General features: G+C 39.8%; 1 protein-coding gene across 5 annotated transcripts in view; it reads right to left on the bottom strand.

The window, feature by feature from the left end:
• FRY (FRY microtubule binding protein) overlaps window positions 1-13,896 on the bottom strand; it is a 454,114-nt gene that overhangs the window by 254,696 nt on the left and 185,522 nt on the right. For 2 of the 5 annotated variants that reach the window (XM_015439128.3, XM_005585599.4), the window contains exon 1: window positions 12,931-13,659. The exons of the other annotated variants lie outside the window; for them this stretch is intronic. In XM_015439128.3, coding sequence (XP_015294614.1) covers window positions 12,931-13,000 — 70 coding nt within the window. In that variant the 5' untranslated portion in view covers window positions 13,001-13,659. Of the gene's footprint in view, window positions 1-12,930; window positions 13,660-13,896 lie in introns of those variants that run through there. 5 annotated transcript variants of the gene reach the window in all.

The following is a 13,896-nucleotide window of genomic DNA, read 5'->3' as shown; positions in this document are numbered from 1 at the left end:
TATATCAGCAATATAGGGAAAAAATTAGTGAAAATTGGTCTTAGGGGTCAGCAGGTAAAAGAATGTACAAATAACAGTCACTCTTACATATACACAATTAACATTTCATGGGATTGCTTACTGGTCATATTTTACTGCAATTATTGATTTATATAGATCTTTTTCACTTGACACTCTTCTTTTAAGGGCAGGAACTTGGCTCAAGTTCAGCTTAAAATCACCTTAGATGATTATTCTAATTTTGTTTTGTTTTTCAGCCACCTGCACAAACTATGTTCAAAGGCTGGAAGCAGCAAGTATATCAGCGTGGCAAAAGATGCATTTCTCGTATTTCCAGGAAGAAAATCCTTTCCAGAAGTTCCCCCCAGCAACTGGGATAGCAGTCAGAAGCTTGCACTGAAGGCCAAGCAAGCAAGCATCTGGCTCTTTCAGATGCTTTGGTGGGAAATGAGCAGAGGAAAAGTGGGGCAGGAATGGCTCTAACTGGGCTGCCAACAAGAAGAGAGGCTCTAGAGACAGAAGCAGATTGGAATCTGGGCACCATCACCTACTGATTGTGAATGTCTCTTATTTCTTTATTAGCATTTGGTTTTTATTCTACAAAATGGTATTTGCCTCAATAGGATGTGAGGAAGTTTAAATGAGAGACTGCTTAGCACTGTGGCTGAAACATGGCAGTCTTTCATGAATGCTAGCTATTCTTATTTAACCATTGCGAGACCTAGCTTAGGGACGCTGTGTATAGGGAAAGTCAGTCAGTGATAAAGCCCTTTCAAATTAATAGCTAAATCTGAACAAGATGAAAATATAAACCTCACTGGAAAATACTGATATTTCCACATGAAATGGAAATATCTGAAAACAGAAAAACATTTTGTCCTTTTGGTATCTAAGGGAAATATTAAGGGCATTTCATCTACTATTGTTGGATAGCTGTAAACAGATAAATATTGAACTTGTTAATTTTAACCTAACAGCATAATTCAATAGATCTACATATTCCTTTTTTTCCCTTCCATCTGAGAACTGGATATAATCATTTTTTTGTCCTATTTTAAAATTTAAATTTATTAAAAAACAAAAGAGATGGGGTTTCACTGTGTTGACCAGGCTGGTCTCAAACTCCTAGCCTCAAGCACTTCTCCCATTTCAGGCTCCTGAAGAGCTAGGATTACAGGTGTGAGCCACTATGCTGGCCTGGGTACAATCTTAAGGGGCTCAAGTGACTGATCTAAAAAATATTCTTTCTTATAATTTGCTTTTTTCTTTTTTTTAAAGCAATAGAATGACTCCATTTCTTTTTGAGTTAGTATAATAAAGAAAACATTAGGAAAGGTTTCTTTTTTGAAACTGAAGGCAAAGAAATACAAAATTTTTTGGTGGCGGCTACTTTCAAGACTTTGCCACTGCTTTTTGACAGATATCACTGTGGTAACTTAGTAGGAAGTACACATCAATATAATTCTACTCCCACCAGAGGTTCCTCAATTTCACCTACTGTTAGCCAATATCTTTATCTTGCCAATGACGATGAGAGGCCACACAGTGTACTGTTTATCCTAGAGTCTAGGTTGGAACCCTAGCTCCATCACTTACAAATAGTTCCTTCATCTTTCCACATGTGTAAAACAGTGTCATGGTGAAGACCAGAGGAAATGATACATATACAGCACTTCACACGGCTCTTGATACTTTATAAGTGCTTATAAAAACCAGCTATTATTACTGCCCTTAATGCAATATTATACAACAACAGGTGTTGAGTTTCTAACAACAGTCATCTACTGTGATATGGTTTGGCTGTGTCCCCACCCAAATCTCATCTTGAATTATACTCCCATAATTCCCACACGCTGTGGGAGGGACCTGGTGGGAGATAAGTGAAGCATGGGGACAGTTTCTCCCATATTGTTCTCGTGGTAGTGAATACATCTCACAAGAGCCGATGGTTTGGTAACCCGTTTCACTTGGCTCTCATTCTCTCTCTTGCTGCTGCCATGTGAGACGTGCCTTTCACCTTCTGCCATAATTGTGAGGCTTCTCCAGTCACATGGAAATGTAAGTCCAATAAACCCTTTTTCTTTTGTAAATTGCCCTGTCTTGGGTTTGTCTTTATCAGCAGCATGAAAACGGACTAATACATACTGTTGTAGTTTTTACTTAATGGCACTATTAGTTGCCTATCATTCTTCCTTGGTACAAGAATCTCTGTTTTGTTCAGGTGGCAGGTAGAAGTCCCTTGTCTTACAAAAGGTGGACCCAGCCTAGTGCCAGGGCCTGAACCATGACTCATCTAAGTCAACCTGGCTATTCCATTCAACTTTGCCAGTGACTGGTCTAAGGGTAGGCATGTAACCCAGTTCCTATCAGAGAGAAGCAAGAGGAAGTTTGCTGGGACCTTTATCAAAATAATCTTCTTGTTACAAGAAAGCCCTAACCTGGGCCTCCTTCCTTCCTGACTCAAGTGAAGCAAAGATATTTGGAACTGAGGTGGCCATTCTGTGATCACGTAGTGTGACCGGTCCAAAGATTGGATGGTCTAGGTCTTTGAGCTTCTAAGCCCACCTGGAACCTCCCATCTCCAGGCTGTGGGTTGGGCAAGCTAATTAAAAGTCTTTATTCTTTCAGCCCTTATGAGGTTATTCTATCATTCCTAGCAAAAGTATACTAAAATGGCACCCATTTCAAATTACTAAATGGCAAAAATATGTTCTATGTTATAACCATAACACTAAACCTGTGAGTAGCATGTTACTGAATTCTGATTAGTAACAAGGGATTTAGAAATGAAAGTCACTGATTTCAAAATCCTACAGTAATTGTTTCCAATTTGTATTTTTTCTCTCTTCTCCCTCCAATTCTTTTCCTTTCTTCCCTCCTTTCCTCCCTTCCTCCCTTCTTCCTTTCATCCTTCCTTCTTTTCATAAAGCAGTGGACTAATTGTAGACAATATAATTTAAATGTCCACTCCTCTTCCCCTCTAGAAAGTGGTACTAAGGATTGACATGGTTAACAAAACAGGTAACAAAATAAAGGAAAAGAAGCTAAGATAAAATGGATTTTTTGATATTTAAAATGTGCTAGAATCTTCATTCTCACTTACAATTTTGATCTTTCTTAAAGTTCAAGCATTTTAAATTGTTAGTTGAGAACAAAGTAGTTTACTCTGCCAGATGAAAAAATGGGCCAGGTTTTCAAACACCTTCAAAACTGATCTCTCAATTGGCATGAACTAGGATTAGCTTTCCTATAATGGTAAGCACTGGGGGTTTCTTATAAATGAAACATAAAATCAGCAGGCAAGACACAAAAACATCTCTGGTATTCCTATTTTCTTGCAGGTGTATTCAATCAAGTAAAACAGAAGGGAGACAGCTTGTCTTGCACCCTCAACCTGGAAGAGAAGCAGACAACAGGCCTCAGGGCCACCACCAAATCATGAGGAAAGTGAAACAAAACCTCAGTGTGTGACCCTCAAAACTCCCTAAGGAAGCTGAATGTCTCATTAAGAAAGTAGAAGACTGGCCGGGCGCAGTGGCTCACTCCTGTAATCCCTTGAGGTCAGAAGTTTAAGACCAGCCTGGCCAACATGGTGAAATCCCGTCTCTACTAAAAATACAAAAATTAGCCGGGCGTGGTGGTGTGCACCTGTAATCCCAGCTACTTGGGAGGCTAAGGCAGGAGAATTGCTTGAACCCAGGATGCGGAGGTTGCTGTGAGCTGAGATTGCACCACTGCACTCCAGCCTGGGTAAGAGAGCGAGACTTCGTCTCAAATAAGTAAATAAATAAATAAAAATGTAGAAGTTTAATTTTATGGGTGTTAGAACAAGTGATACTATAGGTAAGTCCATGTCGTCATTCAATTGCAAGCCCTCATTTTTAGAGGAGATTTGTTAAACAGGTAGTGTTCATAAACTAAACGTTGAAAAGCAGACTTTTTTAAAAAGAAAAACTTCAATTTGTCTTTTAATTGGTGCTCTTACTTGCAAACACTGAGTTGTAAACTCACTGGTTACAGTCTGCTACGTTCATAGGCAATCTGTTCACCTAGAGCAACTCTTTTGTTTTAAAATTCTTTAATGCTGTCACAGAGCTTTCTACCTAAGCTGTAGGCATTAAGTGAAGGTGAACCAAAGATGTTTCAGACAGATTTTCTAACAGCCTCTTGCATTTTTATGACCTTTCGTATTTCAACATGGGTTAACTGAAACATGATATCTACTGAAATGTAGGAGAGTATCCTTTAGCTGTATCATGATATATTTAAAAACCTTCAGAATGCCAGCAATTTCCATAAACACCATATCTCACTTTATAGAAAAAAAAAAATGCCTGTCTCTAGACCAAGAATACTGGCACTTCATATTGGAGACAATCCTGTTCAGATTTACTGAGTTAGATATACAGTGACTTAACTGCAAAAAGTAACAACAGAAATAACCTGATAGGCTGTGTAGCGTGACAACTTTTTCCTATTCAGAATACTGAAAAGCAAGCTAGTCCAAGAAGCTCACCAACCTTAGAAAGTTAGGCTTGAGATCCAGCCTCTAGTTATCAGTCAAGTTCAATAATGTACAACTCAACCTCTTTCAGTCTGGCTTTAATGGTGCAGGAGAAATAACTGATGAATATCATGATGTTTACCGAAACCTCATTCTTCAGTGGAAGTATTCAAAACCCCTCACATTAATCAGTGACAGAAAAGTGTCAGGTTTGTTCCTTTCATATAAGAAAATGAGAGAATAAGAAAGCCAAGGTCACACACAGAAAAATAACAGAAAAACAAAGAAGAAAAACCCAATCTTGTATTTATACAGTTCAAACATTTTATTGATTTGACTTACAAAATAAACCATCTTATTGATTGGCCAAATCTCTCCTGCATAAACATAACATTCCAATGGAATTTTCCCAAAGTATTGCCCTAGTTAATCTAATACCCTATTCTTTTCATGGCTGCCAAAATACATATTTACCTATTTAAGGCTAAACTCAAAGAAGTTGGCCTGGTGTTTCTTAAGCATAGGAAAAATTTTTAATGTAAATTTAATTGTATATTTCCATAATGTTGTGCTTGTGGCATTAGCTGAGAAATCCTGGAATTTCAAAGCTGTCTTCCACTGCTAAACTACTTTGCACTTTGCAATTGATTAAGAACAGCAGAAGCAGTCAGAGTTGTATATCAAATTAGAGTTGATAAAAGCACTTAATGCAGATTTGAATGCCTTCTCAAAAAAGATTTCAACTCCCTTAAATTGACATGACAACAAATTCTTACAGCAGCATAAAAAGTATTAGCTGAAATGTTATGGCTTTGGCTTAAATTTCCATCTGCAGCTCATCAAATGACTAAACAGTAGAAAGGAATTAAACCAAATCAGACTCATTACAGAGTCTGATATGCTGGCAGAATATAAACTTTCACTGCTTAGCATCTGGAGTTTTGGGTGACTAACATTTAAATGCCTGTGCTTGTATATTCTGTGAAAAATAGAAAAGTGTAAGAATATAGGTGAGATATCTGATCATTAAATTTGACTTATGGAAATATATAATTCAGTTTTTCTCTCACATATACAGGGTGGGGAGAGAAAGACAGAGAGAGAAAGAGAGAGAGAGAGAGAAACATAGCTCTTCTGTTTAATCTCCCAAGTATTTTGAAGAGTGAGAGAACCACTCAGAATGATAGACCACTGGCTTTAAATTTGTCCCATGTGCAAAATTCTGATAAACATGGCAACTCCTCTTCACATTTTTCTAATGTAAGGAATGCCTGTCTGAAACGCTTGCTGCCCCATATTCTGAAATCTGGTCAAGTGTTCCAGGGTAAATAGCTTACATTTCCTCTTCTCCTTCAGCCATCTGTTAGAAGACATATTTGAAACTGTTCTTACAGACCATTGCCTGTACTTCTGATGGTTCTCTGATGTAGTGAAAGTACAAACCCATAAAGTTAAAGTCAACAGAATCTATCAAACACATTCTCCCACAATAAAATTTTCTAAGGCCTACTCTGTCTCTGAAACATCATTGGATACCTCTCCCTAGAATCCCCGAAGTCCTGGAAACTTCCGCATTAATGTACCTGAATTCTGAATCTAACAAGGAAGGAAGGCAAGCTCTGAGAGCCTGGATGAAGGATCCAGGTGGGATGCATTTATGAAGCTCCCAAAACAAAGTGTGTACTGTGGTCAGTTGATGCTCAGTAAACAGGTATTAAATAGTGCTTGCCTTGCTTCTCTGACACTGTTGCATGTTGGAGCAATAACTAAGAAAAATTAATGCTTAGGTAGTAAGATTTGCAGTATAATCCAGCACTGAAAGGTAAGTAAAGATGTTCTTATGGAAAAGCCCATTCCCATTGTTCCTCCAAGCCTAGAAGATGCAACCTTTTCAGCTCAAAGAAAACGAAGGCATTCTCTTATTTACGTAGCTGGCAGTTCTGTGACAGAACAATGTTGAAAGGAATGTGATGAATGGCATCTATCAAATGAAAGACATTAGTATGAAAAAAAATGAGGTTAAATTGTATATTATTTTGTTCCACAAATGCCATTCACGTTTCCAGGAAGTGGTTGCTTGCTAAATCTTCTGCACTGGGGTAGTGCACAAATGGTGGATGGTTCCCAGAAGGCACCACATTAAGAAAAATTATAAATGTTTAAATGTTTTAAAAAGAGGACTAAGAGAAATTCTAGGGTACAAATAAATTTGGAAAATCACAATACATATGTTTTTGGACAGACTTACTTCTGTATTTTTTAAGTGATAAATACCAAGATATATTGCATTTTTTAAAAGTTCTATTTGAAGGTAAATACCATGGACGAAGATCATTATTTGTTCATTTAAATCTGATCTGAAACTTCTCAAAATATACCTACACGATGCCATGTGGGTATCTCATGCCACACAAACTAAACTTACGAAGAATTAAATCTTACTCTAAACCACAAGTATTTAAGAAGAAACTGGCTAATTAATAATCAGGGCATCTCACTCATCAAACGAGGAAATGTGTTTGAAGGTGCTGGGCAAACTACAAAGCACTAAATACATGTAAGGTTGAGTACCAGTAGCAGAACCTGCACAAAAAGCTTATATCTGTGTCTATCGGTCTACAGAACAGCCACGAACATAGTAAAATGTCATTTCTCATTAGCCCAAACTCACATCTGACACCAGTTCACTGTTAATATCACATAAGACTCAGAAATACGGAAGTTACCAATAAGATGATTAGAACATATGTAACCTATTTGACTCCTCAAACTGTACCCAAAAGTAAACTACTGAGTCGTGGGTATTAAAATGTTTTGAAACAGCTGTCTGTTTAGGATAGGATAGGAGAATCTTTGCATGTTATATCAGTTGAAACCTCTAAATATTGGCAACTTTCTCAAATGTCTGAGCTGTTCTCAGATTGTAAAATTATCCAGGTCATCTCTTCTTGCCTGCTGTTTGCCTTTCTATTTCAATTCTTGTTGGCAACTTCATCAAGCAGCATGGGAGAGCAGGCAAAGAAGTAAAAATTCATCTTTGTGCTGCCAGTCCTGTACATGATTTTATGGTGGAGCAGGCCAGAGCTATCAAGTAAATGAGACACCTGAATTATAGATAGATTTCCATTATCCCTGGAAATATTCTCGCTGATCTCACTGCTAAAGACAATTAGTGAATTTGCTACTGTTTCCTAAACAGAAAAACAATACATCAGGGAAACCTCAACAAGGCAAGCAAACTACCATTCCAAAAGAAGTAAACATCACTCATGCTTTTTGATTTATTTTGAAACTAGGGAAAATATACCTCAAACACTCCTAACAGAAGAAATGTGCCTTTTTACTATAATCCTATTTTGTGAATGTCTGTATACATTTAATCAAATGATCACAGTGTACAGAACTGTCTATGTATTGCTTGCAATAATGACGGAAAAGACTTGTGAACACTTAAGGTCTTTCAAACAGGCCTATGTGAGGGGACGGTGCTCTCCAGCACGTGTGTGTGTGTGTGTGTGTGTGTGTGTGTGACACACAGAGAGAGAAACAGAGAGAAAAAGAGCAGGGAGGGAACGAGAGAGGGTGAAGAAGGCTAAGATCTGGCAGAGACATCAGCCAACAAAAATAAAAATGGAAGTACCTATAAAGCACTAAGTTCCTCACAGTGTTCTTTATCCTTTGGTCCTTTGAGTGATTAAAACAAACAATGCAATTATCAGCTGGACTAGGGGAAGGGTTTATGGAGCTTACTACCATCCTGGCTTTGAGCAAATCCCTATCTCAAGTCCTGTTTGTTTCTTTTTTTGGGTTTTTTTTTTTGTTTTTTTTTTTCATCGAAAATGTGCATGCTACTTAAACTCACAGGGTTATTGGAAAGAGTGAAGATAATAAACAGAGTGGTCATATGGCCTCCTTTGCTGAGGGCAGTCCCAGTTTGCGCCCAGTGTCTCCGCATAATTATTAACTTTCACTCTCAAAAGTGTCACAGTTTGGAAAAACAATATTGTCATTGCCCTCTATATAAATCATGGAGCATAGTACTTGATACAGAGTGGCAGTTATTGTTATTCAAGAACTGTCCACACATTTGAATGGGGAAAAAAAAAACCCCTCTGATTTGTCTTAATCATAAGCCCAGGGATAGATCCTTTCTATTTAGAGAGCATGGATGTTGGTTTGGGGTTTTATTTCTCCTTAGAGCTGTAAACTGCTTTAGCAGAAGTGACCCCATGGCCTTAGAGAGGGTGTGGACGGGACACTGGAGTAAGTCTCCTTCTAATTGCCTGGAGCAGTGCTGGTACTTCCTCTATTTAAAGAACCCAATTAAATATGCCTGTACTTGATCTATACCCCTTTGCTGGATTTAGGCAACTCAGTTAACCTTCTTAGTTTTCCACTTCTTTCAACCAAGTCTATATAGAGGTTAAAACTAAAATTAATTTTGAGATTTTCTTAAGCCTTTCTCACAGTGTCCTTCAGGTACACTTGCGACATAAATGGGCATCAATACACCCTGCTCTGCAGAGAATCTGAGATGTTTTCCATCCTCACTTGCACATGACTTTTCTCTTTGGCCCCAGAGCTAACCCCATACTAACCAGCATTTCTGTGTTGAACAGATCCTGTCCTTACCACTACAACTTAACTCACTACAACATACCTGAAAAATGCTGAATCTGATCCTCCTAATTGATGCCAGACTTTTCTAGAGCAACATTAGACATTTCACAATGCACACCAACCCCTTCCTACTGCAGAGAGATTGTTCGGTTCCCCAGAGCAGTTCATTTGTCAACGAAATTCTAAACACGTGAAAGAGTTAAAGGGCATTCAAAAGTTTCCCTCAATGGTGTATAGCAAGATTTGCCATATGTTATAGGAAGGATTCACACTGCCCTGAAAAGAGCAAGGTGTTGAACAGATTCTGAATGTACCTTCATTCACTGGGCCCTGTGTGTTCATCAGGCATCCTGGGGTGGACAGAAACACAAGGAAGCCCTTTAGAGATTTCAGATTAGTGTGGGGGCTCACACACCAGCTCTATGAAGTGGTATACAGCAAGCCCTTCTTTCCTGGGAAATAGCTTGAACTATCTACTCTAAACTTGTTCTACAGCAAACCTAAGAGGCCAACATGAGTTTCTGCCACTAAGAAAATTCCCAGACCAACTCCCATGCTGCTAGAAAGGATGCGCTTAGGGTAAGTAGGGATATTCTAATAGTAAGTGAGGTGGAAAGTTAAAGTAGTTGAGGCGTAAAGTTAAAAAGTAAATCTGGGAGAAAAAAAAAACAGCCCAAAATAACCAACTAATTTTGACATTTATTCATGTAGTTCTCTTCTCTAGAGTGTAGCAAGTGTTGATTACTCATAAAATAACCCACTTTGGATGCCAAGGCTAAGGGAAGCCACGGTCTACGTCCGATTTGAAGTGGATTTAGAAGGGAGGAGAGCATTAGAATACATGAATATTATTTTAATGTTTATTGGGCATTTACAATGTGCTAGGTATTGTGCTAAGTGCTTTATATCTTAATACCTCATTTACTCCTATGAGGTACCCATTATTTTGGCCTACATTTTACAGATGAGGAAACTGAGAGGGTGATTACTTAACTGTCCGAAGCCATGCAAGTGCAGGAGCAAGAGATCTGAACCAAGCCCATTTGGCCTTGCCATTTTTACATTCTAGGTAAGTGTGGCCTTATTAGGAGACTGACGGGTGTACAGGCATCCAAGGGGATAGGAAAGCCTCAACATTCAGGTCTACATAGGACATGTTATTTCCAGACATCAAGGCCATTTTAATTCCCACCTCCATTCAAATGAAAGGGCAGCCTGACAGAGTACACGTGCCAATGAAGAGGAGACTACCAGAATGAACATCGAATGAAAGCTAGTACATCTCACTAGCCAGTGACTGATCTGTGTATTGGCTTGTGAACTCTTTGGAGGGGACTAATACATACATAATTACATTTTCCCCACAATGTGCCATTAAAAAAAATATGGAAACCTTTACCTGGAAACGCTTATGGAATTACCTTTCTTCTAACACCTTGCAAAACAGCCATCCATAGTTATAGAGTTTGTTTTATTGCTTTTTAATTGCTGCACTTTTGTAAATAAGCACCACCATATAATTAAGGGGCTGAGACTTCATTCAGGTATGTGGGCGGACATCCTCGCCTCTCAAACTTGTGAGGCCAGGCATGCGCATGCAGGTGCGTGCAGGTGCAATTAGCCGCTTGCCCCATGGTGCATCCTCTCAGCCAAGGTTACACTATGCTGAGCCTTAGGGCTTCTGTTTCTACTCTGTCTTCTACACAGACAAATTCCTTTCTCTCTTTGCTGCTCAAAATATGTAAAACTTAGCAAGGAGAACTATGCTAGGTTGTAAGCAGGTTAGTGTTGTAACAAGCTTAAAGAAGATAAACAAAGTATATTTCCTCTTCCTCTTTTAAGAAAGGACTGAAAAACATTCTCCCCCTCAAAAGAATGCTGCAAAGCCACCAACTTCACTACTCTGAAATAAAAAAATTAATACAGCGGGCAGGGACTGTGTCTTATTCACCTCATGTAGCCCCACAGCCTGGCACATAGTAGGTATTCCATAAATATTTGCTGAATGAATTGGAAGAATTCAAAATTGTATCACAGATATTCTCAAAGTAGAAATGAACAGTCATTTTGAATCATTTCCTGATGTATGTATGTGGGGACAGGAGTTTAGGAAGGGTGTAGAGAACATACACTTTATCTAGAGTGATTTGAAAATAGACAAGGGGAGAGAGATTTTTAAAAGAAATCCCATTGGCCTCAGTATTGTCACAACATAATTTTCTATTTAATGGGGCAATGACAAAAATGGATGGAAGAAAATAGTCTGGTCTTGGAATAATCAAATATGTTTAAAAACCACATACTGATGTCAAACTCAAAAGTGAGTTTTTTCAGATATTGGAAAACTGTTCCATGAAGAACACTGCATGTCAAATTCTTTTCATTAATCAAAGAGCAGCTAGACAAAGGAAGATTCATCCTTGAGTGTAAAGGATTATACAAATAATGAATCCAAGTTAAATGATTTATAGCTATGACAAATAAAGAATGGTGTTTAGGCAACAGTATTATTCCCAAATGGCTTCCCACTTGTAGAAAAACAGCTTCAGACAAGCCCCATAGTGTATACAGTGGTGCAAAATGACCTGGAAAAAATGGTTTCTATGGATATCATTTAGAGATGCACATCCCTGAATACCTTAAGGCTGAAGGTACTTTAAGCTCTCTTCCTCAAAGCAATTACAGCACCGGTTCTCCTGCCCAGGTTTTGTTTACATAAGAACAATCTTGGCCACCGGTCATTTGTGTAGGAGACAATTAATCACTAGCTCTTTGAGCACAGGTAGGTTAATCAGTATGCACATAACACAATATTAAAATTTTCATGGGAAAAATTTTTTATTTAAAACAATAAAGGATCAGTAATACCTGCTGGTCTTTTATCCAAAGCAACTACAAAGGCTGTTAGTGAAATAGAGAAGACTTTGTTTTTAAAATGTTCGGAAAATACAAGGCATCATTGATCACCTGAAGGCCTCATTTTAATTTGATTCCAGATCCACGACGGCTTAGAGGCTGTCTTTTTGAAACAGCGTATTGCTAAAATCCTTATGTAGGTCAGAAATGGAACTTCAGAAGCCATCATATTCTGCTATCCTAATAAATAATTAGGGTCAAAACCTCACTTGTTTATGTTTCAAAAAAGTACATTATTTGGACTACAGCAAACATTGGGATTTTAAAAAATTCGAATATTAAATGGCATTCAGAACATCATCCACATGGACGAGGGAGAGATCAAATAAATCTGCAGATGCCTCTATATACAAAAAGGATGTCTTAGGTTTTGGACTATTAAGTACTTTTCCTTCTTCAGACAATACCCTAAAAAAACAATTACAAGGTACTCTGAAACCCTGCCACACCCCTTTGATTAAATCACACTTCACAAAATATTTAGAGAAAGCATGAACAAATCAAATAAACATCAAGGCAGGAAATGCAGCCAGGAATGCCTGATCCTGAGCTCCCCCAGAGTCTGAAGGGCTGCCTCACTTGAAAATTTAATCAAACACAATCTACTGTAATTCCATTGCAGCCTTTGCACTTAAGGAAAGCTAGTTCAGTCTCTGACATTTTGATTTTCACAGCAGATGGAAGCAAAAAAAGAAAGAAAGAAAGAAAGAAAGAAAGAAAGAAAGAAAGAAAGAAAGAGAGAGAGAGAGAAAGAAAGAAAAGAAAAGAAAAGAAAAAAAGAAAAACTTCCGCGGCTCACAAACATATGTGTCCAGTTGAGATTTTCTTTCTCCAGCCTTATGCAACAACCAGCAAACAAACAAACAAAAAGGTTATTTTCTAGTACTCACTATTACTCCAGGATTTCAGTAAATATTTGATACTGATCTCAAAGAAGCCCGAATCCTGCTGGCTGGCCATGTCTGCGGCATACAAAGAGGCTGGGACGACGGGCAGCTGCGGGGAGCAGGTACCGGGCGTGATGCGCCTGTCACAGGTTGTGATGTCAGCGCGGGGTCAGGCGCCGAGAGGCAGCTCTGCGGATTCACCTCCGGCTCCGGCCGGGAGTCCTCATCTAAAGGACACCGCCGAGCAGAGAGAGAGATGCTCGGCCGCTCCTCCTCCTCCGGGTCCAGGACTTGCTTCTTATTTGCTGGGCGCTGATCTCCCTGCAGCCCTCGGAGGCGGCGGCCGCGCTGCTTTCATTTCGGGGCTGTCATCACCAGCAACGCCGGCTGCCGGCCGCCCACCAGCTCGGCTCCAGTCAGGTATGGAACCGAGGAAGACCCCACCTGAACTGGGATCGGCTTTCTCCCGGGAGGGAGGGTTTCTAGGCCGGCCTCCCTGACGCGATGCAGGCAGCCTCCGGCCCTCCCGGCCGCCGCGGGGCTGAGGGATGGGCCAGGAGCGCCGCCCCCTGCCCCTGCCCCCTGTCTCAACCTGAGTCTCGGCTCAGCCTCCGCCTAGGCTGCCGGAGGAATTTTCCCAGCTTCGGTGGATCCTCTCTCTTCAGCAAGGTTTCCCGTGAGCGGCCCGGGTGTGCTCTGGCTGCTGCTTCCCCTTGTGTCTGTCCCTGAAATAAACACAACTGCAGCACGCTGCGGTAAGCAAAGCTGCAGCCCTGCATCTGGTTGCAGCGACGGTTTGGAACACCCCATCCGTCAGCCTCGTTGCAGTAAGGAGGCTCAACAAGAGGACGCTTGTCTGGGCTTTTTCTTCCCTGCCTTCCACACGCACGGTGGAATCTGCATTTTGTACTTTTCCCTCCCAGAAATGCAGTGTTTTCAAGGGGCACCAGAGCCCGAATGTGTGCACTC

This window comes from Macaca fascicularis, chromosome 17 (genome assembly GCF_037993035.2).
Source record: "Macaca fascicularis isolate 582-1 chromosome 17, T2T-MFA8v1.1".
In the NCBI taxonomy this organism is placed as follows: domain Eukaryota; kingdom Metazoa; phylum Chordata; class Mammalia; order Primates; family Cercopithecidae; genus Macaca; species Macaca fascicularis.
Note: the sequence above shows the minus strand (reverse complement) of the source record. Positions and strands in the feature narration are given on the sequence as shown.